Source organism: Chrysemys picta, chromosome 22, assembly GCF_011386835.1.
Source record: "Chrysemys picta bellii isolate R12L10 chromosome 22, ASM1138683v2, whole genome shotgun sequence".
Taxonomy (NCBI): domain Eukaryota; kingdom Metazoa; phylum Chordata; order Testudines; family Emydidae; genus Chrysemys; species Chrysemys picta.
The window spans coordinates 10,251,258-10,277,537 of NC_088812.1; the positions used below are offsets into that span (position 1 = coordinate 10,251,258).

Here is a 26,280-nt window from a genome sequence, read left to right on the forward strand (position 1 = left end):
ACCCCCTGCTCAAAGCAGGACCAATCCCCAGACAGATTTTTGTCCCAGATCCCTAAATGGCGTCCTCAAGGATTGAACTCACAACCCTGGGTTTAGCAGGCCAATGCTCAAACCACTGAACTGTCTTTTGTATCTTGTGTCCTATAAATGGGAATAAACTAGCTTGGAATAAATATTTTTATTCCATTATTTTTATCCAGTATCAGTAAATCTTTGTCTCCATAAGCCAGTTGTCCCATGTTTTCAGGCCAGATTTGAGTCTTTGGGCTTTTATGTTGAAGGTAGTCAAGTGACTTTTGACCTTTACCCCCAGCAGATGGTGGTGTTGGGTACATCTTCCTCCCAAGAAAATTTGCTGTCTCTTTTTACACCGAGACTAAAAACTTTGTGTTAGTCATTGGTAGGACCTATTCATAGCTTGCATTGATTAGGGCAGTCTATCTGCTGTAGCTTCAGGTATAAAAGTGACCATCTCAACAAACGTGAGACTGAGGGCTTCTCTATGCTTGAAATGCTGCAGCGGTGCTGCTGTATGGATGAAGCTGGGCCTCTGTAGTGCTTCAGTGAAGACGCTACCTACGCCGACAGGAGGGCTTCTCACATTGGTATAGGTCAATGGCTCTCAACCTTTCCAGACTACTGTATCCCTTTCAGGAGTTGGGGGATATGCAAGACAAATCAAAGTTTCACCTCACTTAAAAATTACTTGCTTACAAAATCACTTATAAAAATACATAAGTGTCACAGGAAACTCTTAGTGAAAAATTTCTAACTTTCTCATTTTTACCATATAATTATAAAATAAATCAGTTGGAATATAAATATTGTACTTACTTCAGTGTATAGCAGGGGTTCTCAAACTGGGGATCGGGAGGTTATTACGGGGGGGTTGCGAGCGGTCAGCCTCCACCCAAACCCCACTTTGCCTCCAGCATTTATATTGGTGTTAAATATATAAAAAAGTGTTTTTAATTTGTAAGGGGGTCACGCTCAGAGGCTTGCTATGTGAAAGGGATCACCAGTACCAAAGTTAGAGAACCACCCGTGTGTTGTATATAGCGCAGTATAAACAAGTCGTATGTATGAAATTTTAGTTTTGTACTGACTTTGCTAGCGCTTGTTATGTAGTCTGTTGTAAAACTAGGCAAATATCTAGATGAGTTGATGTACCCCCTGGAAGACCTCTGTGTACTTCCAGGTGTACATGTACCCCTGGTTGAGAACCACTAGTGTAGGTAATCCACTTCCCTAGAGGCAGTAGCTGGGTCCACTGGAAGAGCCTTCCTGTTGACGTACCATTGTCTACACTGGGAGTTAGGTCGGTATAATTGTGTCACTCAGGAGGGGTGGATTTTCCACACCCCTGAGCGATTTAGTTATACTGTACTGACATAAGTTGCTACTGTAGACCAAGTCTCAAAGAGCTTAGCTTTTTTAGCCCAGCAAAACAAAGTACAAGAGGGGATATGATTGCTGTCCTATGAGTACATCAAGCAGATAAACACTAGGGAGGGTAGATATTTATTTAAGCTAAAGGACAATGTTGGCATAAGAACAAATAGGTATGAATTTGGCCATGAAAAAATTTAGGCTGGAAATTAGACGGTTTCAAACCATCAGTGAAGTTCTGTAACAGACTCCCAGTAGGTGTCTGTTCAAATAACTTTGTTTTGAGAGAGATTGACATATTTGAATGGGCTTGTATGATGGGGTTGATTGTGGTGATGGGGACAGGGCTCTGCAGCCCTTGGATCCCTTCTAGTTTGTTTTATATTCCTAAAATCTGATTCCCCCCCCCCCCCCCCCTTCACAATGTATTCTTGGTGTGTTTTGTCTCCTTCTGAAGCATTGGAGATGGCCACAGTTGGATATGGGATGCAGGATGAAGTGGGTTGGTGCTCTGAGATGGAACTGAGAATTCTCATTCTGCTGCAGTTGAAGAAGTGGTTTTTTTACCCACGAAAGCTTATGCCCAAATAAATCTGTTATTCTTTAAGGTGCCACTGGACTCCTTGTTGTTTTTGAGAATTCTCATCATCTCTCTCCCTCTCTCATATATATGCTTGTCTTGCTGGTTCTTGCTTACATGTTCAAGGTCTAACTGATCACTGTATGTGGGATTGGAAAGGAATTTCCCCCCAGGTCAGATTGACAGTAGCCTTGGGCTTTTTTGCTTTCCTCTGCAGTGTGGAATGCAGGTCACTTGCTGAGATTGTGTATATATCACTTAATTCATTCCTTCCCCATGCAGGGGCCTCACCAATAGGTGCACTCCAGTCCCTTTCATTCTTTGCCTGTGGCCCACAATAGTTAAGTTTCCTGAAGGTTGTAATACTTTGGTCTAATTTCAGTTGTTGGGCTTAGTGTGTGGAAAGCTAGATATTGTTGGTGGCCCATGATATACAGGAAGTCAGACTAGATATGGTGGATGGTTTTCTGGCCTTAAATTCTGACTGTAAGTGAATTAACTCACTGATGTATGAAGATAATGTTGCACTGAGCTCTTAATGTATGCAAACACATTATAGCACAGTGATCAGCAAACAGTTTGGGTGAATCCACACTAGAAGAATTTTTACTATGGCCAGATCTACATTATAAACTTATCAGTATAACCGTGTTGCTCAGGGGTGTGAAAAATCCACACCCTTGAGCAATGTAGTTATACCAACGTAACCCCTGGTGTAGATAATGATATGTTGATGGGAGAGCTTCTCCAAAACACATAGCTACCATCTCTCAGGGAGGTGGATTAATTATGACAACAGGAGAAGCTCGCCTATTGGCATAGTTGCATCTTCATTAAAGTGCTACAGCGGCACAGCCACAGCACTGTATGTGTAGATGTTTATTATGTGTTAATTCAGATGTGGTAAAATCCTAGTGTGGAAAAAGCACTTTGTGTTTTTCACCCTTAACTGGTTGAAGAAAACACTAGAGGGAGCGCAGGGTTTACCATGATCAGTTAACACCTATAAAAACTGCCTTGCCAAATTCACATTTTAAAATTGTTAGTTAACACATGGTAAAAACCACTTTTTTTGTGTGTGTGTGTGTGTGGGGGGGGCGGCTAGTGAAGACAAGGCTTTAGTTTATAACTGTATTGTATCTTCCTGGTTTCACTGCTTCCCAACCCATCTTCTCTCTGCTCTACTTCAATAAATGCCACTACCCAAAGAGTAGTAAGATGTAAGAGCTTTGGGGAATAAAGGCAATGTGTTACTCCTGAGGGAATTCTGTACCAATAAATTAAACGTTCTGTGCACAATATTTTAAATTCCTGAAAATTTTGTGTGTCAAAATAACACTATAGAATCATGCCAATTTTGATTATGTTGGTAGTTTATTTCATAATACCTGTCAGTAAGTATATCTGTAACAATACAGGCACACACAAAAATTCCCCCAGAAGTAGAGCATTAAAGAAACCCCATACGACAACCCAGTCCGTTTCTCTTCCCTGTCTCCCCCAGAGCCCAGCCATGACTCTCCCCAGCCCAGACACTCACCTCCTCCCCCCCCCGACAGTCACATCTTGACACCCCCCCCCCCCCCAGAGGCCAGCTACAGGCCTCCCCCCCGGGCCCAGACACTCACACCACGTCCCTCCAGAGCCCAGCTGCCCTTCTCCTCCCCACCCCGCCCAGACACTCTCAGACCCTACCCCTCTAAACCCTAGGGATCCAGAGAGAGAGACAGCCTGATGCTGGGTCCTGGGTTGGCACAAAGTTTCCTGTGCGCCGCAGCCTCCTTTCTTCAGGGCATGCTGGGAACTGCAGCTGCCAGGAACCCTCCAATTCCCTCCTCCTCTCTCCCTCTTTCCTCCCCCCCCCGCCCCACCTTGTCTTCTGTTTGCAAGCTGGGCTCTGCCTGGTCCAGTGGCTACCTTGTGGCAGCCAATACCTCTGCATCCCATTCTGTGGGAGAAAGGAAATTCTGCACAAACATTAAATTCTGCATTGCGCAGTGGTGCAGAATTCCTCAAGGAGTAATGTGTACTTTAAATAGATGAGGGCAGTTAATGCTGTTGGATATTTGAGTCGAGAACACAGGGGTAGCAGAGGATATTCCAGAATACAACATTCTAAGCCTTCCTATGGTTTGTCACAGCACAAGGCATTCTGAATTACCACCAGCATAACACAAACCAGTGAGGATTTCAGAGAAGGAAAGCTAGTTATGAGGGAACTTAAGAACGGCCATACTAGGTCAGACCAAAGGTCCATCTAGCCCAGTATCCTGTCTTCTGACAGTGTCCAATGCCAGGTGCCCCAGAGGGAATGAACAGAACAAGTAATCATCAAGTGATCTATCCCCTGTCGCCCCTTCCCAGCTTCTGACAAATGGGCTAGGACACCATCCCTGCCATTGATGGACCAATTCCTCCATGAATGTATCTAGTTCTTTTTTGAACCCTGTTATAGTCTTGGCCTTCACAACATTCTTTGGCAAGGAGCTCCACAGGTTGACTGTGCATTATGTGAAAAAAATACTTCCTTTAGTTTGTTTTAAACCTGTTGCTTATTAATTTCATTTAGTGACTCCTAGTTCTTGTGTTATGAGATGGAGTAAATAACACTTCTTTATTTCCTTTCTCCACACCAGTCATGATTTTATAGATCTGTATCATATCCCCCCTTAGTCGTCTCTTTTCCAAACTGAAAAGGCCCAGTCTTATTAATCGCTCCTCATTTGGAAGCTGTTCCATATCCCTAATAATTTTTGTTGCCCTTTTCTGAACCTTTTTCCAATTCCAATATATATTTTTTGAGATGGGGTGACCACATCTTGACACAGTATTCAAGTTGTATCAGCCAAACTTCCCTATTGAAGATGCAAATTAGTTGGTCCTTGAAATTTTTGTAAATTGCCAATGCAGCCGTTAACTGAGCTGTTTGAGTGGCCCTTCAGAACCTGGACTAGTGCCAAGTAACTGGAAAAGAATTTTTTTTTCTCAGGGTTCTAGTTGCCTAGAAATGTTTGGCTGGGTATGTCTTTTTGCTTTAGGACAAGGTTAAGATAATTAAGTTACTTAGAATAGTGAAGAGTCCATGAAAAGGACACTTTGGCTTAGTTTAATCTAGTGACTACAGCTTCCCAGTTTTGACTGAAATATGAATTAAAATCACATACCAGCATCTTTGGAACCTGCTTATCTCCATTTGTTCCTATTTAAAGATGGTCTGGTTCTAACTTCCAAGATTTTCTTTCTTTGAGAATTCAGTTGCAAATGAAGGATGGACTTTTTAGAAGAGACAGTCTGAAAGGATATTCATAGTCCAATCCAGCAGTTGGATGGTGAAGTTCACCTTGCCATATGTTGGAATGGAGCATGTAACTGCTGGTAGAAAGTAATTTTTCATTGGGGAAGCATACATTTTGTGCTCTGCTTCATCCGACAGCTGAAAAGCACCATGAATGATGCTGCAGGTGCCTGTTATGCTTTCCTCTGACATCTATTAAATAGCAGTGTTTTTAATAATTTTTTGTATGTCTTGGGAAGGGGAAGTTGATATGCAAGTTGTAAACGTAAGTAGAATGGCCGATGACTCTAAAATGGGGTAGTAACTTCCCTTAATAAAATTGTCTTCCAGGATGTATTCTTCGTAAGAATGTCTTGCATACTGGCTGGCAAAAGTTCACCATAAGATTAAATTAAGGAGTCTGTCGAGGTCTGATCTACCGTTCATTGTTGACAGTTGTATTGCAAGTGGCCCACACAATTTCTTTTTTTCCACCTGGGTTTCACAATTGTCAATATCAATACCATTTCCAGCTGATGAAGGACATGACTTTACTTGTTTTAATTCCTAACTTGTGTTCTCTCTCGTCATGAAATTACAAAGATAATAGACTTCAAAAAAGAACTAGATAAATTCATGGAGGATAAGTCTATCAATGGCTATTAGCCAGGATTGGCAGGGATGGTGTCCCTAACCTCTGTTTGCCAGAAGCTGGGAATGAGGGATAGGGAATGGATTACCTGTTCCGTTCATTCCCTCTGGGACACCTGGTATTGGTCACTGTCAGAAGACAGGATACTGGGCTAGACGGACCTTTGGTCTGACCCAGTATGGCCATTCTTACGTTCACATTTTGTGTCTTGGAGTATGGTTTTAAATACTCCTCTAAAGGGCATGGCACAGGTCCTGGGATGGAGAAACTTAATTTGTCTTGGGATCTTTAGGTCTAATACTAATGGAATATACACCTTTTTTTCGTACAGATCTTTCTTTCAATAATAAAAGCTGCAGAAATGAAGGTGAGAGGGTAACAACTGTGAAGAAAAACAGAACACATAAAGGGTCATCTCTGCTTCAAGGTAACTATCATACATTTTACTTCCTTGTGAGCCAGGCCATAATATTCAGGATGACATGACTTTCAGGCTGGATTTTTTTCAGTTGTGTTTTAGGGCATACAGCATGTCTGCAGGACCTTATGGAGGGTCTTCACTCATACCTTGAGGTTATGGCACAGCAAACTTTTTTTCATGGTGGTGATGGGAAATTAAACCAATTACAACAATCTTCTTTTAATGCAGTTGTGTATAAATCTGAGCTTGTCATATCCTCAAGTCTGGTTTACACTTAACTATTAAGTCAACATACCTACAGTACTCAGGGATGTGAAAAATTAACCAGTGGAAGAATTCTTCTGTTGACCAAGCTATTGCCGCTTGGGGAAGTGGATTGCCTACATCAATGGGAAAAACACCTTCTGTTGATGTGGGACGTACTATAACACTGCAGCGCTATGGTGCTGTGCCGCTGTAATACCTGTAGCGTAGACATGGCCTTAGTAACCTTGTGTTCTTTGAGTGCTTGCTCATGTTGATTCCAATTAGATATGTGTGCGCCATGTGCAAAGTCACTGGAAGGTTTTTCCTTGGAGTCACACCTTCATGGCGCTGCGTATAGGGCCCTGCCAACCCACTGCCTCTCCTTATTGACGGTGACAGTTGTTGGAGTGTTCTCTTTTTTCTCTTGTTTTCGAACGATCCCCTAGTGTACTCGTAGTTCCTACCTGTAAATAGTTTCAGTAGTTAGTTAATAGTTTTTAGTGTAGTGTCATATTTGAACCCCCTTCTTGTTAGTTAGGATTCCCTTCCCCTGCCCGGGGCTAGGGCATGCCTCGGTCCCAGGGGTTTAAGCTATATGGGGTCTACCAAAAGTTGATGTCAAAGGGCGACCTGCACATGTCCTGCTTAAGGTGCCTGGGGAATCATAGAATCATAGAATATCAGGGTTGGAAGGGATCTCAGGAGGTCATTTAATCCAACCCCCTGCTCAAAGCAGGACCAATTCCCAACTAAATCATCCCAGCCAGGGCTTTGTCAAGCCTGACCTTAAAAACCTCTAAGGAAGGAGATTCCACCACCTCCCTAGGTAACCCATTCCAGTGCTTCACCACACTCCTAGTGAAAAAGTTTTTCCTATTATCCAACCTAAACCTCCTCCACTGCAACTTGAGACCATTACTCCTTGTTCTGTCATCTGCTACCACTGAGAACAGTCTAGATCCATCCTCTTTAGATCCCCCTTTCAGGTAGTTGAAAGCAGCTATCAAATCCCCCCTCATTCTTCTCTTCTGCAGACTAAACAATCCCAGTTTCCTCAGACTCTCCTCATAAGTTGTGCTCCAGGCCCCTAATAATTTTTGTTGCCCTCCGCTGGTCTCTTTCCAATTTTTCCACATCCTTCTTGTAGTGTGGGGCCCAAAACTGGACACGGTACTCCAGATGAGGCCTCACCAATGTCGAATAGAGGGGAATGATCACGTACCCTGATCTGCTGGCAATGCCCCTACTTATACAGCCCAAAATGCTGTTAGCCTTCTTGGCAACAAGGGCACACTGTTGACTCATATCCAGCTTCTCATCCACTGTAACCCCTAGGTCCTTTTCTGCAGAACTGCTTCCTAGCCATTCGGTCCCTAGTCTGTAACAGTGCATGGGATTCTTCCGTCCTAAGTGCAGGACTCTGCACTTGTCCTTGTTGAATCTCATCAGGTTTCTTTTGGCCCAATCCTCTAATTTGTCTAGGTCCCTTTGTATCCTATCCCTACCCTCCAGCGTATCTACCACTCCTCCCAGTTTAGTGTCATCTGCAAAAGGGAAGGAGCTTCAATGATACTGATAGCGCCAGCCTGGCCCCACCAGCGCTGGTACACCATGCTTGTGGAGCTGTCATTGGACACCCCAATCACCCCACCTTTAGTTCCGGACCTGATCACCCAGCACCACGGCCAGCTCCAGCGTCCCAATCTCGAGTCTCTCCATCTCATGGTTTGGAAGCTGCGTGGTTAAACCCGGTAGAGCTCACATGCTCAGATCCTGTTAGGGAGGTTCTCCTTGGCAGTAGGAAACCATCCACCAGGGTGACCTACTTGGCCAAGTGGAAGAGATTCTTGATCTGGTGTTCGCAGTCGTACCTCTCCGATGCAAACATCAATATCCTTTATTTTGGACTGTCTGCTACATTTAAAGAAGCAGGGCTTGTTGATTTCGTCGATAAAGGCTCACTTGACGGCCATTTTGGCGTTCCACCCAGGAGTGGCAGACTGCTCGGTCTTCGCTAACCCAGTGGTGGGGTCGTTTTCTTAAAGCACTGGACAGGTTATACCCGCAAGTTCGGCAACCGATCTTGGCATGGGACCTTAATCTGGTGCTTTCGAGGCCGATGGGGCGTCCATTTGATCCCTTAGCGACATGTTCATTAGTCTATCTGTAATGGAAGGTGGCTTTCCTGGTCGCAATGATTTCAGCTAGTAGTGTGTCTGACTCAAGGCCCTCACATCTGACCCTCCTTATACCATCTTTTACAAAGTGCAGCTTCGGCTGCACTCAGCCTTTCTCCCTAAAGTTGTGCCTCAATTTCATGCTAATCAAGTCTTTTTTCCCTAAGCCTCACGCTAACAGCCAGGAGCAGACAGTCCAGGAGCTCCACTCTGTGGACTTTCGGCAGACATTGGCCTTTTCTATCAAGTGAATGATGCAGTTTCGTAAATCAAACCAGCTGTTTGTTGTGGTAGTGAGCAGGATGAAGGGCTTCCCGGTGTCCTCTCAAAGGGACCTTTGCTGATGGCACATTCTACAAGAGCGCAGGCTTCCTTGGTTGCATTCCTGGCCCAGGTCCCAATCCAGATCTGTAAAGTGGCGACGTGGTTTTCGGTCCACACTTTTACTTCTCATTATGCTGTTACCCAGCATGCCAGGGACGATGCAGTGTTCTGCAGAGCAGTGCTTCAATCCAGCGGTTCCATGAACTCTGCCTCCTAGGTAAGGCTCGGGAGTCACCTACTTGGAATCAACACGAGCAAGCACTCGAAGAAAAAAACAGTTACCTGCCTCTTGTAACTGTTGTTCTTTGAGATGTATTGCTCATGTCCATTCCAGGACCCACCCGCCTTCCCCTCTGTCAGAGCAATCCGGCAAGAAGGAACTGGAGATGCGGCGGGTTGGCAGGGCCCTTTATGTGGTGCCATGAAGGTACCACTCCAAGGGGCGCCTGAGCCGACCCAACGGGTACCGGTAGGGGAAAAACCTTTTGCTGACTGTCCACGTGATGCGCACACACCTACTTGGAATGGACATGAGCAACACATCTCGAAGAACAGTTACAAGAGGTAGGTAACCGGATTTTACTTATAATTGAGTCAGTCTTGTACTACCTGTGGTTATAACTTGCACCTCTGCTGGCTCTTCCTTAGCAGTCATGTGCCAGAGCTCTACCCAATGCCCCTGTTTGGCAGTTACATCTTTCTCTCAGTTGCCATGTAACCTTTCTCTCTTTCTTTCTTGCTTTCGTTCTTTCGTGCTTTCGTTCTTTCTTTCTTTCGTGCTTTCTTTCTGTGGATTTCAGTGGAAGTATGTAATAGACTAAAAACATTCCGAAAAGTGTTTGTTTAATTATTGAAATGAATAGCAATACAGTATTGTTAGCCTTTTAACTATTGGAAAGCTTGTTTTGCTGCGTATTTAAATGTGACCCACAAAGAAGAAATTTGGGTTTGTTATTAATCTCAGATGTATAAATGTGGCCTGAAAGGAGAGAGAGAGAGAGAGTGTGTGTGTGTGTGTGTGTGTGTGTGTGTGTGTGTGTGTGTGTGTGTGTGTGTGTGTGTGAAATTTCTTCTTGGGTTTTTACATTAGCAGTTATTTATTATAAAGGTCTTTACTTCTCTGTTGCTGGAAGATGTTAGAGAACTAACTTGCTTATATCATACAAGACCCTGAAACCTGAGCCTTTGAAAAGAGAGAGGATTTTTTGTTCAGATAGTTTAATTCTCTGGTTTCAGTTTAATGCCGGTTTAACAAACACTTGAAAGAAAAGCTCTCTATGAAAGTGTCAGCATTCTGCCCTATAAAGTACAGGCTAAGGCAGGGGGCATACTATGGCCCATGGGTGAGATCTGGCCCATCAGGGCTTTGGATCCAGCCTTCTCATAGACTTTAAGGTCAGAAGGGACCATTATGATCATCTGGTCTGACCCCTGCATGCTGCAGGCCACAAAACCGTCCCTACCCTTCCCTTGACTCTGCTGATGAAGTCCCCAAATCCTGTGTCTTGGTGACTTCAATTGGCAGAGAACCCTCCTGCTAGCGATCCCTGCCCCATGCTGCGGAGGAAGGGGAAAAACCTCCAGGGCCTCAGCCAATCTACCCTGGAGGAAAATTCCTTCCCGACCCCAAATATGGCGATCAGTAAGACCCCGAGCATGTAGGCAAGAGTCTCCAGCCTGACCCTTGTTAGCCATTATACTATTTACCTGCTATTGCTCGGTATTCCTCAGCTAATATGTTTTACCATTAAACCATTCCCTCCATAAACTTATCTAATTTAATCTTAAAACCAGACAGGTCCCTCGCCCCCACCGTTTCCCTCGGAAGGCCGTTCCAATATTTCACCCCTCTGACGGTCAGAAACCTTCGTCTAATTTCAAGCCTAAACTTCCCCACTGCCAGTTTATATCCATTCGTTCTCGTGTCCACATTAGTACTAAGCTGGAATAATTCCTCTCCCTCCCTTGTATTTATCCCTCTGATATATTTAAAGAGAGCAATCATATCCCCCCTCAGCCTTCGTTTTGTCAGACTAAACAGCCCGAGCTCCTCTAGTCTCCTTTCATACGATAGGTTTTCCATTCCTCTGATCATCCTAGTGGCCCTTCTCTGCACCCGTTCCAATTTGAGTTCATCTTTTTTAAACATGGGAGACCAGAACTGCACACACTACTCCAAATGAGGTCTCACCAGCGCCTTATATAACGGAAGCAGCACCTCCTTATCCCTACTAAATATACCTCGCCTAATGCATCCCAAGACCGCATTGGCTTTTTTCACCGCCACGTCACATTGTCGACTCATAGTCATCCTCCGGTCTACCAGAACCCCTAGGTCCTTCTCCTCTTCCGTTACTTCTAACCAATGCGTCCCCAGCTTGTAACTAAAATTGTTGTTAGTCATCCCTAAATGCATCACCTTACACTTTTCACTATTAAATTTCATCCTATTTCTGATACTCCAATTCACAAGCTCATTCAAGTCTCCCTGCAGAATATCCCTATCCTCCTCCGAATTGGCAACGCCTCCCACCTTCGTATCATCCGCAAACTTTATCAGCCCACTCCTGCAATCGGTTCCGAGGTCAGTTATAAATAGATTAAATAAAATGGGTCCCAAAACCGAACCCTGAGGAACTCCACTGGTAACCTCCCTCCAGCCTGACAGTTCACCCTTCAATACGACCCGCTGCATTCTGCCCATTAACCAATTCCTTATCCACCTCTGGATTTTCATATCGATCCACATCCTTTCCAGCCTGTGGGATTGCCAGCCCTGTGGCGCAGTGGAGCTAAGGCAGGCTCCCTGTCTGCACCCGCCCTGCGCCGCTCCCGGAAGCGGCCGGCACCATGTCCCTGCGGCCTCTGTGGGGGTGGGGGCAGAGGGCAGCACACGGAGCTGTCTGCCTCCGCCCCCACAGGGGCCGCAGGGACATGGTGCTGGCCGCTTCCGGGAGTGGTGTGGGGCCGGGGCAGGCAGGGAGCCTGCCTTAGCCCTGCTGCGCGCCGCTGCCATCCTGGAGCTGCTCCAGGATGGGAGTGGTGCGGGGCCGGAGCCTGCACCCCACACCCTGCCTGCACCCCAACCCCTTGCCCTGAGCCCGTTCCTGCACATTTCACCTCCTCCCACACCCCAATCTCCTGCCCCAGCCCTACATTCATGGCCCTGCATGCAATTTCCCCACCCAGATGTGGCCCTCAGGCCAAAAAGTTTGCCCACCCCTGGGCTAAGGGCTAGTACTCTGCACTGCAGAGGCTTTGCATGGTGCAGTGGCTATGCAGCATATGCTGGCAAAAGGCAAGTATAGTTGTCAATATAATTAAACTATCTCCCTGAACAACAGCTGTGTGGTTAGGGGTGTGTGACTTTTTTGCTCTCCTAACCAATGTAGTTATGCTAGCAAAACTTTGTTGGATAGACCTAGCCTTAGACTTTCCCACTCGTGTCCTCCTAGATGCCCAAGAAGAACAGGGAAAACTATTTAATATTCCTGATATTGCCTGGGTAAAACACACAGAAAAAGCTTTGGGGGAAAATGGTCTCCTTTGTTCATCCCTAAAGAAGCAGAACAGGGGACAGTCTTTTTTTTTTTTTTTTCCTTAGCAAGTCACCTTTTAATGCTGCCACATAATTTAAATCCAGTGTAGTGCAGAATAATGGGGCTATTGATCTCTTTGCGTTCTGAGTGCATTTAATGAGGAACATGGAAGGCTTCATGGCAGTATATTGTGAAAATCTGTTATGGGGGTCAGGAAAGAGCATAGAAGTATGTGAGATGTGCATATATGGAAGAATTGTGCTTGGCATGGGCCTGATGAGAATAACTGGGAACAGTGGGATGAATTGGAATAAAATTAAATTAAAAAAGAAAAGAAAAGCTTCCGAGCAACCTATTAAGGTGGGATAGGTTCCTTGGGAAAGAGTAGGGAAGTGCCATTGCTTAAGGTGTTGAAGGGTAGACAAAGCACTGTATAGGGAGCTGCCCTGCATGGGCCAGAGCATGGACAAGGTGAGCTTGAAGGACTTGTCCATGTCATCTAATTCTAAAGTTTCTGCCATTATCACAAAGCAGTCTATATCTCTAGGGGCAAAAGGACTTGGATAAAATGTTAGTAAGCACCTGAATGAGATCTCTGGATATGGAGGAGAAACTACGCAGGTAACCATAGATGTCAGAATTTACACATAATTGTGTGAGCAAGGATTAAGGATTCTAATAACAGATTATTGCAGTATGACTATTAAATTTGTTCCAGACAGTGTTGTCTTGCTGGTGACATGAATGCTATTCTCACTAGCTGCCTAAATCGGTCAGATGGAAAAGTAATCCTATTTGTGATTCCCCACTGACACAGATTGCATAATTAAAATAGGGAAGATATGCTGTGAATTAAAATGAGCTGTTTTTGTATTTTGCTGCTGCTATTTGTGGGTTTTAAAGCTGTATAGTGAGGTGAAATTGCACCAATATTTGCTTAAATGTTATAACTGTTGGACATAAGTGCCAATTCCATATTGAGTTCATGGTATAAGAATGGATTTTTATATAGTCTTAGTAAAAGCAAATTCAGCCCACCCACTTCCTTTTTTTGTAAGGGATATTCAAGAAATTGATGAAACCGCATAAATTAAATTAGCAGTTGGGTCTAATTAAATACTTTGCATCATATAGCTAAGGATATCAAACACGTTCCCTTTGGAGTACATATTCATAGATTCCAAGACCAAACGGGACCATTGTGATCATCTAATTTGACCTCCTGTATAACACAGACCAGAGAACTTTCCCAAAATAATTCCTAGAGCAGATCTTGTAGAAAAGCATCCAGTCTTGATTTAAAAACTGTCAGTGATGGAGAATCCACCATAACCCTTGGCAAGTTGTTCCAATGATTAATCCATTCTCACTCTTAAACATTTATGCCTTAGTTCCGGTCTCAATTTTTATAGCTTCAACTTCCGGCCATTGGATCAGACTGCTACAGACTAGGGACCGAGTGGCTAGGCAGCAGTTCTGCAGAAAAGGACCTAGGGATTACAGTGGACGAGAAGCTGGACGAGAAGCTGGATATGAGTCAACAGTATGCCCTTGTTGCCACGAAGGCTTATGGCATTTTGGGCTGTATAGGTAGGGGCATTGCCAGCAGATCAAGGGATGTGATCATTCCCCTCTATTCGGTATTGGTGAGGCCTCATCTGGAGTACTGTGTCCAGTTTTGGGCCCCACACTACAAGAAGGATGTGGAAAAATTAGAAAGAGTCCAGCGGAGGGCAACAAAAACTATTAGGGGCCTGGAGCACATGACTTATGAGGAGAGGCTGAGGGAACTGGGCTTATTTATTCTGCGGAATAAAAGAATGAGGGGGGATTTGATAGCTGCTTTCAGCTACCTGAAAGGGGGTTCCAAAGAGGATGGATATAGACCAGACCTGCACAACTCTTAAAGTGGCGAGGGCCATATTACGCCAAAGAAAACAGCTGAGGGCCAAACCCCTCCCCCCCCCGCGCCGCCAAAACACCACCACCCCCAGCTCCCCCCAAAACACAACACCCTTCCCCCCCCCGACCCCCCCCCGCACATCGGTTCATTGAGGGGCAAATCCCAATGAGCCTTTATAGACCCCAGGGGCCAACCTGCCCAGGCGCCAGCCGTGCCCAGGGGCTGTTCCCTAGACCAGGTTTCTCCTCCCCTGCCCCCTGAATTTCCCGGGAGGGTGCACAGCCCCCGCGAGCCCATTCCACCCCGGCGACCCCTGCCCCGAGTCCACTCACTGGCTTTGCCGGGCTTGGGCCGCTGCAGCAGCTTGGCTTGGCAGGGAGGCACCAGAGAGCCAGAGTGTCCTGCTTGAGGCAGTGAGCCCCAGCCATGGAGGAGCCAGCGTGGTGCAGGGGGGCAGCAGCCCTGCAAAGGTGGTGGCGCAGCTAGCGGGGGCTCCTGCAAGCCGCAGCAGATGCATGGCCCCCCATGAGCCCCCCGGCTGCCTTCTTGCCACACTCGGGCTCTGCAGCTCCTGGGAGTGTGAGCCACCAGTGCCCCTCCCGGAGGAGGCTCACATGCCCAGAAGCTGCAAAGCCCGAACGTGGCGAGGGGGGAACCAGGGGGTGCACAGCGGCCGCCAACCACATGCATCCGCTGCAGCCTGTAGGAGCCCCCGGGGGCGGGTGGGGAGGGCGCGCCAGGCTGCAGCCTGGGCAGGAGGGGCGGGGATGTGGCAGCTCCCCGCTAGCATCTTCGCTGCCTTTGCAGGGCTGCTGCCCCCCTGTGCCACGCTGGCTCCTCCATGGGAGGAGTGGTAGATACGCTGGAGGGTAGGGATAGGATACAGAGGGACCTAGACAAATTAGAGGATTGGGCCAAAAGAAACCTGATGAGGTTCAACAAGGACAAGTGCAGAGTCCTGTACTGAGGACGGAAGAATCCCATGCACTGTTACAGACTAGGGACAGAATGGTTAGGAAGCAGTTCTGCAGAAAAGGACCTAGGCCTAGGGGTTACAGTGGACGAGAAGCTGGATATGAGTAAACAGTGTGCCCTTGTTGCCAAGAAGGCTAATGGCATTTTGGGCTTTATAAGTAGGGGCATTGCCATCGGATCGAGGAACGTGATCATTCCCCTCTATTCGACGTTGGTGAGGCCTCATCTGGAATACTGTGTCCAGTTTTGGGCCCCACACTACAAGAAGGATGTGGAAAAATTGGAAAGAGTCCAGCGGAGGGGAACAAAAATCATTAGGGGGCTGGAACACGTGACTTATGAGGAGAGTCTGAGGGAAGAGAAGAATGAGGGGGGATTTGATAGCTGCTTTCAACTACCTGAAAGGGGGTTCCAAAGAGGATGGATGTAGACTGTTCTCAGTGGTAGCAGATGACAGAACAAGGAGTAATGGTCTCAAGTTGCAGTGGGGGAGGTTTAGGTTGGATAATAGGAAAAACTTTTTCACTAGGAGGGTGGCGAAGCACGGGAATGGTTTATCTAGGGAGGTGGTGGAATCTCCTTCCTTAGCGGTTTTGAAGGTCAGGCTTGACAAAGCCCTGTCTGGGATGATTTAGTTGGGGATTGGTCCTGCTTTGAGCAGGGGGTTGGACTAGATGACCTCCTGAGGTCCCTTCCAACCCTGATATTCTATGATCATGTTATACCTTTCTCTGCTAGATTGGAAAGCCCATTATTAAATATTTGTTTCCTGTGTAGGTATTTATCGACTGTAATCAAGTCACCCCTTAATTTTCTCTTTAAGCTGAATTGTTTGAGCTCCTGGAGTCGTTCACATCTTTTAATCATTCCCATTGCTCTTTTCTGAACCCTTTCCAATTTGTCAACATTTCTTGAATTGTGGATGGCAGCACTGGATACAGGATTCCAGTAGCCAAATACACCAGTGCCAAATACAGAGTTAAAATAACCTCTCTACTGCTATTCAAGATTCACGTATTTATGCATCGAAGGATTGCAGTAGCCCTTTTGGCCACAGAGTCTCACTGGTAGCTCATGTTCCACTTTATCCATTATGACCCCCAAATCTTTGAGTTGCCTTTTCCCAGGATAAGTCCCTACATTCTTTCTTCCCAGTATGTATCCATTTACGTTTAACTGTATTAAAATACATGTTGTTTGCTTACACCCAGCTTACCAAGTGATCCAGAACGAACTGTGTCAGTCATCTGTCCACTTCATTATTTACCACCCCCCAACTTTTGTCTCATTTGCTGGTGATTTTGTTTTTTTCCAGGTCATTAATAAAAATATTAAATAGCATAGGGCCAAGAACCAAATCCTGTAGGACCATATTAGACACACCTCTTTGATGATGATTCTCCATCTACAGTTACATTTTGAGGCTTATCAGCCATCCATTTAATGTGTGCCATGCTAATCAAAATGTTATGTGGTACCAAGTCAAATGCCTTATGGAAGTCTAAATATATTACATCAACTCTATTAGTTTTATCAACCAAAGATGTATTCTCATAAGAAATCAGTTAGTTTGACAGGATCCATTTTCCATAAAACTGTGTTAATTGGCGTTAATTATATTACCCTCCTTTAATTCATTATTATTATTTAGTCCTGTATCTGCTGGTCTTGTATCTTGCCCAGAGTCAATGTTAGACTTCCCCCTTTTTAAATATTGGTGCAACATTAGCTTTCTATCAGTGTTTTGGAACTTCTTTGAAGTTCCAAGACTTAAATCAACATTAACGGGCCAGTGAGATTCTCAACCAGTTCTTATAAAACTTTTGAGGGCAAGTTATCCTGACATGCTGATTTTAAAATGTCTGACATTAATATCTCCTGTTTAATATTCTCCTTAGATGCTAGTGGAATGGAAAGATTGATATGATACAAAACAAATATTTATTGAACACCTCTACCTTGTCTGCATTATTATTGATAATTCTACCACTTCCATCTTGCAGTGGATTAATATCATGGTTCTGATTCTTTTTCTTTCTAATATTTTTAAACTACTTATTATCCTTAACTCTGCTGGCCATAGACTTCTCCTTGTGTCCCTTTCCTTCCCTTATCATTTTTCTACAGTTCCTACCATAGGTACTGATTGCCCAACCCGTCAGCTATTGAGTGCAGAGCATCCCCTAGTTGGCTCCTGTGGTTGTTACTATTAATTCCCTTTTCTTCCATTTGTTTTATTTATATATAGTTTTATAGCTGCGTTCACTTCCTCTCTAAACAAGGTCAGTTTTTTAACCAGTATGATAGTCTTCCTTCGTTGAGGTTTTTTGGGCTTCTAGTAAAGTGTTCTTAAACAATTCCCAATTGTCATTCACATTTTTTTGATTAAATTCTCTCCCCAAGTTGGTGAATAAGTACACAGTTAAACAGTACACAGACTACACAAGTTGAGGGCAACAAGTGAAAAATATAACATGGAATTGAAACTGCATGGGCAGTTTAGGTAGTTACACTCTGCACACCTAACTAATAGATTCTTAAATAGTTCTCTGTGGAGAACATTCTGGTGTTCTGTGGAGAGCATACCCTCATTTCCAGCTGCTAAATTGGACAGCTGAAATACTTCTGATGTATGTAATTTCTGTAATTGCCACAGGGATGTTATGTAATAGTCTGTTAAAATGTAGTCAGTGCTATGAACAAGTTTGTGATCTTACAGAAGCTGAAATTTGGCCAGGGTCCTTGGTCAAATATCCTGACTCTTATGCAAAGTGCATTGGATGTCTAAGGGCACAAATGTTGAGAAAGTTTTAAAAAGGTGTCATTCAAAAGACAAATATCCAGCTATATGCCACCCCAGCACCATGCTGGAGTGTTGGGTTCAGTATACGTTCTTTGCCTGGCACAGTGGGGTTATGGTCTGTGATTAGCGCTGCTAAGGTGAGAGTGCCCCATACTGAATCATAACTTTCCTCAATCTTGTGTGGGAGCCAGAAGTCTTAAAATAGTTTTGGTGTCTGTCCTATATTGTGTACCTTAGCTTAAGGATTAGCACTGTAGTTTTCTTAAATTTTTGCTGCACTTCTGAATTAACACCTCCAAATCATGGTTTCACTATCTTTTTATTGTAAGCAGATGCATGGATGCCATGGTGGAAGGTAAAACTGTGCTGGCTTGCTCAGCAGAGCTGCAGTAAAGATTGGATTAAATGTGTATATTATGTAAATTGCAATAAAGCTTTTATGTAGGAGAATGATGTGTAAATTAAGATTTATAGTTTGATATATGTTTAAAGGCTCAATACTGTGTTTCTTTCAAAAAAAAATATAATCTTATAGAATCCTTTCTAGATACATACATGAGCAGCTGGGAGTGGAAGCCTGTATGTGGGAGCTAGGAATTCTGTTCCTGGGTCTGCAAGACATGTGACCTTGTGTAAATTAATCTCCCAGCTTCAGTTTCCCTCTGTAAAATGTGTATAATGCATGTTTCTTAGGGTTAGTGAAATGGAATTCATTGTAATTTCTAAAGCACGTTGTGATCCAATGTATTTGAATGGCAAAGTTGTATCTTCCTCTCTATGGACACACAGTTAATTCTCAGCACATTTAAAAATTATTCAGACTGTTTTGTGCACTCTTTGAGAAATTAAGTAAGATGAATTACCAGTCTTCAGTGAGGATCAGTTGTTCTGGTGAGTGAATACATTTATCAGCTTTTGTGGAAGCACAATATGAATTTTCTACTAAATTAAGATGCACTTGTTTGTGTCACTAGAGTTCTGCAAAACACTGTTGCTCTGCTTCCCCATGGTGCAGCTAGTGGTATAGTTGTATACAGATGGATGCAGTTTTAGAAAATGCAGGACAAAATTTTCATCTCAGCCTTTACTAGACCTGGCCTCCCTTTTCTGTAACTGAATTTTGCAGGCATATTTAACTCAGTTATTTTCAGGTACAGTTAAAATACCTTGAAACCACAAAATAGATAGATATACAAGTGACAGTAATTGCAAGTGCAAAGAGGCTGGCTTTTGAAAACCTGGCCCAGAATATCCCTTTACTCATTATAGACACAAGGTGGGTGTGGTAATATATTTCATGAGACCAACTTCTATTCATGAGAGAGACAAGCTTTTGAGCCACACAGTTTTCACAGTTGCGGCTTTCTCAAGTGTCACCTTCTGAGTTGAAATCTTCAATGTTTGCTCTCTGCACAGAAGGGGAACTTTCATGAAGTTGAGTAAAATCCCTTTCACTTAAAATAAATAAATTGAAGAATTGAACCCTTCCCTTCCCTGTCTCAAGCATGTGTTTTGAAACCTCCAACTTGACACACACACACAATCCTCAGTGAAGGACAGGTGATGTTAAATGAGAGGAGGGATTAAACAGTGATATTCTATTCTACAAGAATAGAAAATGCTGTTTACTATAGGTGGAGCTGATAGCAACCAGGCTTCCTTGGCTACCGGGCGGAGAGGGGAAGAAAAAGAAAGATGGGCCCAGCTTCCCGCCAGCTAACCCCTGTACCCAGTGCATGGGCCAGCAACCTCCTCCTGTGTGTTCCTCCTCTGTGGCAACACACAGGGCAAGATCCCCTGCAACTAGTGAGCAAGGAAGAGAGAGCGTGCATGTGAATAAGGCTGGGCTGGGCTTCTCCTCTGCCCACCCCCCACTAACCACTAGATCCAAGTACTCATCCCAATTCCTCTGGGAAACAGCCTTCAACTGCTGCTAGCTAATGCTGTTAGTCCTGTGTGTCCAGTAGCAGTAGTCTGTACTTCAGTGTTGAAAATTCAGAGGTCCGATGCTGCTGATGACTCACGATAGGGTTGGGGATGACTGTTTTGTTAGTTGCATGTAGTTTTTACCTTTCTGGAAAGGAAAAAAAAATGACTAGGAAATATCTCTCCTCCCCCCATAACTTTGTTTAGGTTACAAAATCAAGCACTTGAAAGTTAGGAAGTGCCAGATTTACATTTGCATGCAACCTTAATTTGGTCCCCTTGTTCATAGAATCATAGAATATCAGGATTGGAAGGGACCTCAGGAGGTCATCTAGTCCAATCCCCAGACAGATTTTTGCCCAAATGGCCCCCTCAAGGATTGAACTCACAACCCTGGGTTTAGCAAGCCAATGCTCAAACCACTGAGCTATCCCTCCCCTATATATTCATTATGGTACAGTCTTTAATTATATGATACTTGTGCATTCATGTTGTGCACATCCTGTGAAGAGGGTAGAATTAAGGTCATGCAAGCAAACATAAATCTGGCATTTTCTAGCTTTCAGGTGCTTAACGTACACTAACATTAGTTAACAAAATACTTGTTTGTGTGTCATATGTAAAATGACTGACAACCATATTGTAGGAGCGGTAATATCTGTGCTATCAGACTTATTTTTAAATGGACAACTTTAATATCACCTTTATGTTGGGTTTTTTATTTAAAGTTTACTTACTTTTTTCCCTGGTTTGTACATATCATGTTTTTGCCCTTTTTACTTCCCATTTGCACCTTTTCTGCAATAGTTTGTGTTCAAATACATGTTTGTGGCTTTAGCAAAGCAATTGGGAAGACCGTTATGATCTAAAACTGCATTACCCACGTTTAATTCTAACAACGCTTATTTGATACACAGGCCTGGGAATAGAAATGTGTTTGGTTTTTTTTGGAAAATGGGAAAGCCAAGGCCCCGCTTTAAAATGCAGCTATTGTATTTGCCTTTTGTGATAGCAGCATAAATCTCTCAGTATTAAGACCCTAACTCAATTGTGGGATGATCTTCAATAATTGCAGCTGAGTCACGGACAAAGCATAGAACAGGGTTTGGCAACCTACGGCACGCGTGCCGATTCTGAGTGGCACGCTGCTGCCCACTGAGAGGAGGAGGTGGAGGGGCCGGAATGTACCACGCTGTGGGAAGAAGGGGGAGGGGGAAGCCTGGCTGCAGCAGGACCAAGCATCTGCCTCCTGCCCCCGCAGGGGAGAGCGGTGGGGAGGGGGTCCCGCCCCCCCACCCCACTCGGCCCCACTGCTCTCCCCTGCGGGGGCAGGAGGCAGATGCTTGGTCCTGTGGCAGCCACGCTCTTCCCCCCTGCCCCCCGTTTCTTCCCACAACTTGGTGCATTCCGGCCCCTCCTCCTCCCAGAGGAGCAGAGCCGAGTGCTGGCTGCTCTGTAGAGTAGGCAGAGAGAGGTAGGGACGGGCCTGGGGGAAGGGGGTGGAACAGGTCATATCCCTCCCAGCCCCCTGCCATGAGCCGCTCAGGGCAGGGGGCTGGGAGCACCCCCATGAGTCGAGCACCCCAGCCTTCTGCCCTGCACCTCCCCACCCCAACACACCCAGCCCTCTGCCCTGCATCTCCACACACACCCCAGCCCTTTGCCCTGCACCTCCACACCCCCCAGCCTTCTGCCCTGCACCTCCACACACCCCAGCCCTTTGCCCTGAACCCGCCCACACCCAGCCTTCTGCCCTGCACATCCACACACCCCAGCCCTCTGCCCTGACCTCGAGTCCCCCCCAACCCAGCCCTCTGCCCTGAACCCCCCACCCAGCGGGCTGAGCAGGCTGGTGGCGTAAGATCAGCATTTTCATTTAATTTTAAATGACGCTTCTTAAACATTTTGAAAACCTTGTTTACTTTACATACAACAATAGTTTAGTTATATAATATACACTTAGAGAGAGACCCCTTCTAAAAAAACGTTAAAATGTATTACCGGCACGCGAAACCTTAAATTAAAGCGAATAAATGAAGACTCGGCACACCACTTCTGAAAGGTTGCCGACCCCTGGCATAGAATATCGCGGAAAGTAATAATGGACCTTTATTAATAGGAGTAATTTGGAAAAGCCACAGTAGATGTATTTGTTTCAGAAAAAAATGCTGGAATGATATAAACATTCAACTATTAGTTTATGCCTGGAATTTTTTTTGATAACCAGACAGTTTGGTGCAACTACAGGGCTGTCACTAGGGGGCGGGGCAGCGGCCCAGGATGCAAAGCTGGGGAAGGAGGGGTGGAAAAATGAGGGGGGGAAATGGTAGGGAATAGAACCCTGCAGCGGACATGATCTTGCCAACCTTACTTCTGCGCTGCTGGTGGTGGCAGTGCTGCCTTCTGAACTGGGCAGCTGGAGAGTAATGGATGTTGGCTGGGCATCCTGCGCTGAAGGCAATGCTGCTGCCAGGAGCAGCAGCACAGAAGTAAGGTGACAGTACTATGCCTGCTGCAAGGCTCTACTCCCTAGTGTGTTTCTCCTCATTTTTTCATCCCCGCCCCATCCCCCAGCTTTGCACCTGGGCATCTGCCTCACTTGCCCTGCCCAAAACTCTTCAAGATCATTTAATGTAATAATGGGAGGGGAGCGGGAGGAGGAGAGTGTGTGTTGCAAACCTCAATGTATGCAAAATCATGAACTGTGCAAAGTAAGCTAATTTAAAACAAAATTGCGGTAGAAGCCTAATATTGTGGAATCCGCAATATCGCAAATGAAGTCAGACCTTACTCATTATAAAATGACCTAGTAACTTGGCCATTCTCCAGTCTGCAGTATTGGATTCCTTTTACAGGCTGTGAGTCAGCACTTTCGGGTGAGTCATGTTTTTTAGTCATGTGCCCTTATTGTAGGGACTGATGAGAGGAACAAAGACTTAGTGGAGGAGAAACTCAGTCTGAAGCCAGAAGACAGTATACTTCCTGTTTCCTGAGGCTATTGGTGCACTTACTGATTAGAGTGAGGATTGTTTGTTTCACTTACACTGACTTTTCTTTCTGGAAACGTCTGAGTGCTGCTAATGGCTTATAATCTTAGTTCTTCAGATAAATTAGAAATGTGAAATGAACACTGTCAAATAAATCTTCAGTTTTTATTTTACACTCCATTCAACACCTTTTCGAGCTTGACATTTTACTTTGGATAAAATTTTCAAAGCGCTTAAGTGAAGTAATGGCCTGTCTCATTGACACTTAAATCACTTTTGAAAATGGAACGTAGGTGCCTAAGTCACTTAAGCACTTTTTGAGCACCTCTCCTCACCACCAGTAGGTAAATGGCTTGTTGATGTTGCCTCTGTTTGCTTGGATTTAAAATGGATGGAATCTGGTTAAATTGAAATGTATTTTGGAAAAAAAAAATTAGGCTTGACCATTTCAGATGACCTGCCCCATTTTTGCTGTAAGGTTATGTGATGAATACCCTAAAAATGCCCAGGTTATATGGGTATTGGCACAGAAGAGAACTACAGGTACATTTGTGTGCCTGTGGTTGGGATGTTAAGGTCCCAGAAGTCATGGTGGGCTTGGCCCCATGCTTCTGGCACACCTCAGCATCCATCTGAAAACAAAGGACGATCCATTTTCTGCCTGAATAACCTCTTATATTAAATTGTGTTAGACACAGGGTGCCTCAGTTAGCTCATTTAAGAGAATATGCAGGTCATTTTAATGGCTGGATTACAAATAGCCCAAATAAAGTAGTGGGGGGGAAAAAGCTTTTTTTTTAATGTGACAAATAAGGGTACACCTGGAGGCAGCTTGTTCAGAATGCAGACTAATACATGTGTCTTATTTTAAAAATATTACACTTCCACATGTGCTACCCAGGAGCCACAGCTTTTTTCTGGAGCATGCCTTATTCACACATTCTTTTTGAAACCACTTGGTTTTCCAGCTTCATGCTGTTAATGGAAGCATCTTGAAACATCTGACTAGCATAATTGCTCTAACATAGAATCCTAGAATATCAGGGTTGGAAGGGAACTCAGGAGGTCATCTAGTCCAACCCCCTGCTCAGAGCAGGACCAATCCCCAACTAAATCATCCCAGCCAGGGCTTTGTCAAGCCTTACCTTAAAAACCTCTAAGGAAGGAGATTCCACCGCCTCCCTAGGTAACCCATTGCAGAGCTTCACCACCCTCCATCCAACCTAAACCTCCCCCACTGCAATTTGAGATGATGCAACATGATGTTGTTGCAGTATATCCTATCCCTAGCATCTTGAATGTTTTGTTCTGTGTGTCTAGGAAATGCAGCTCAGAGCTCGCCCATCTGCTTAACATCTTGTTCGCCTTTTACTTTCACAAGACTGTTGTGTCCTGGTGCTCTCTCCTTGCCTGTGATTGTTCGTTCAGAGTGAGTGTGTGTGTGTGTGTGTGTGTGTGTGTGTGTGTGTGTGTGTTGGTAAAGCTTCCTCTGACTTCTTTTTTAGGGGTCCTGTTTGATTGTCTTTGTCCTCTCCTCTTCTCCCTCTATACCCTATCTCACTGGGTGAGGTCATCCACTCTCACTGCATTGACTACAGTTTCTGTGCTGAACTTGCAAATCTAACTTTCTGTTCCTGGCCCATCTCTTGATCCAGGCTGTCACCTCTGCCTTTATTTTAAAGGTATCCAGGATAACTGGTGTGCACAACACAGAAGTGGTACCTTCTTTGATACCTTCCTAGTTTATACCAACACTCTCTTGGGCATGGCTTCTCTCTTACAGAAACTTTCTCCAGCATGTCATTCTGGGGCTGACCTTTTTAATTTGGCAGGACCATGTAGCAGCAACATTAAACTGACCATTTACAACTGACTGCTCGATCTCCCTCTCTTCCAACAGTCATGTTTGTACTTCTTGTTTCACTAGTTTTTCCTTTCTAATTCCTGAGAATTCACATCTGCTGTCAGCTTAAACTTGATATGGCTAAACCTCTCCCCCACTTTGTTACTGAACACATCACCATCCATCCTGTCACAAACCCATAACCTGTGGGGTCCTATCTCATCCAGGCAATATTCACATTCTGCTGCTGCTTTCACAATTTTTTTAAGACCCTCCTGTCCATACTCCTATCCAGGCTCCTATTATCTCCCACAACTTCTCTGGCTTCCTTGATAGCTGCTGCTCCATGCCTCTCCTTTAAACACAGAGCTTCTGAGATCACCTGGATCCATCATTCTGACCATGTTGGCCTCCTTTGTTTCGCTCCCCGTTCATCACCACCACATCAAATTCAAACCTTCAAAGCCCTTCACAGCTATTCATCCTCACTCATTTGACTGTCCTTGTCAAACTCCGAAGGATGACCGCCTTAGAACCTCATTTGCGCGTTTGTCCCATAACCACCTCTGTTTTTTCCTCTCCATAACTCCCCTTATTTGTGGATCACCGGTAGCTTTTTTTTCAGTATAGCCTATCAGCACCCTCTCCTGACCAGTCTGATGCATTGCAGCCACATTGTTTTCTGCATCTGCACTCAGAGCAGAGGTCCCTCCAGAGCATTTCATGGCAGGCTGGAAAAACAGAGAGTCCAAAGTCTTTCTGTTCTGCAAGGGTGAGTTTGAAAGACTGTTTTAAGATGAAAACAGAAGCCAAAATAATTCAGTCTTTTTCCCTCTGAAAGGAAAGCCTAGCACATCTTTAGCAAACAGAACTTAAACATCAGAGGGGTAGCCATGTTAGTCTGGATCTGTAAAAAGCGACAAATAGTCTTGTGGCACCTTGTAGACTAACAGACGTATAAACAGGTTAGCCTTTTTGTCTGAAGAGTAAATTGTAGTAAAACAGTCTATTGTGAAGCTCTCTTCAGGCTGACTACAATCCCACCATGAACAAATATGAAAGAAACATAATCTCTCTTCCTTGGAGCAAGTCTTTCCAGGCTGGGTATACTCACCATGTGAACAAATCAAAGAAAAACAAACTTAGTTTCTTCACTAACTTTTGCCTACTGGTGTGACACAAACTTTCCCAAAGGCCCACTGCACAGGATGATCTATTTTACTCCCAGCAATAGTAGCAGC

The 26,280-nt window shown here is 44.7% G+C and overlaps 1 protein-coding gene across 31 annotated transcripts in view; it reads left to right on the forward strand.

The window, feature by feature from the left end:
* The window catches only part of BRD4 (bromodomain containing 4), a 209,512-nt gene that overhangs the window by 59,250 nt on the left and 123,982 nt on the right, over positions 1-26,280 (forward strand). For 21 of the 31 annotated variants that reach the window (XM_065576384.1, XM_065576374.1, XM_065576368.1 and 18 more), the window contains exon 2: positions 6,227-6,322. Coding sequence is in view for 8 of the 31 variants with exons in the window: in XM_065576361.1 (XP_065432433.1) it covers positions 9,485-9,627 (143 nt within the window). In the remaining 23 variants the exon portion in view is untranslated. Of the gene's footprint in view, positions 1-6,226; positions 6,323-9,397; positions 9,628-26,280 lie in introns of all 31 variants that reach the window. The other 10 variants (XR_010594492.1, XR_010594493.1, XM_065576361.1 and 7 more) reach the window with 1 other exon arrangement.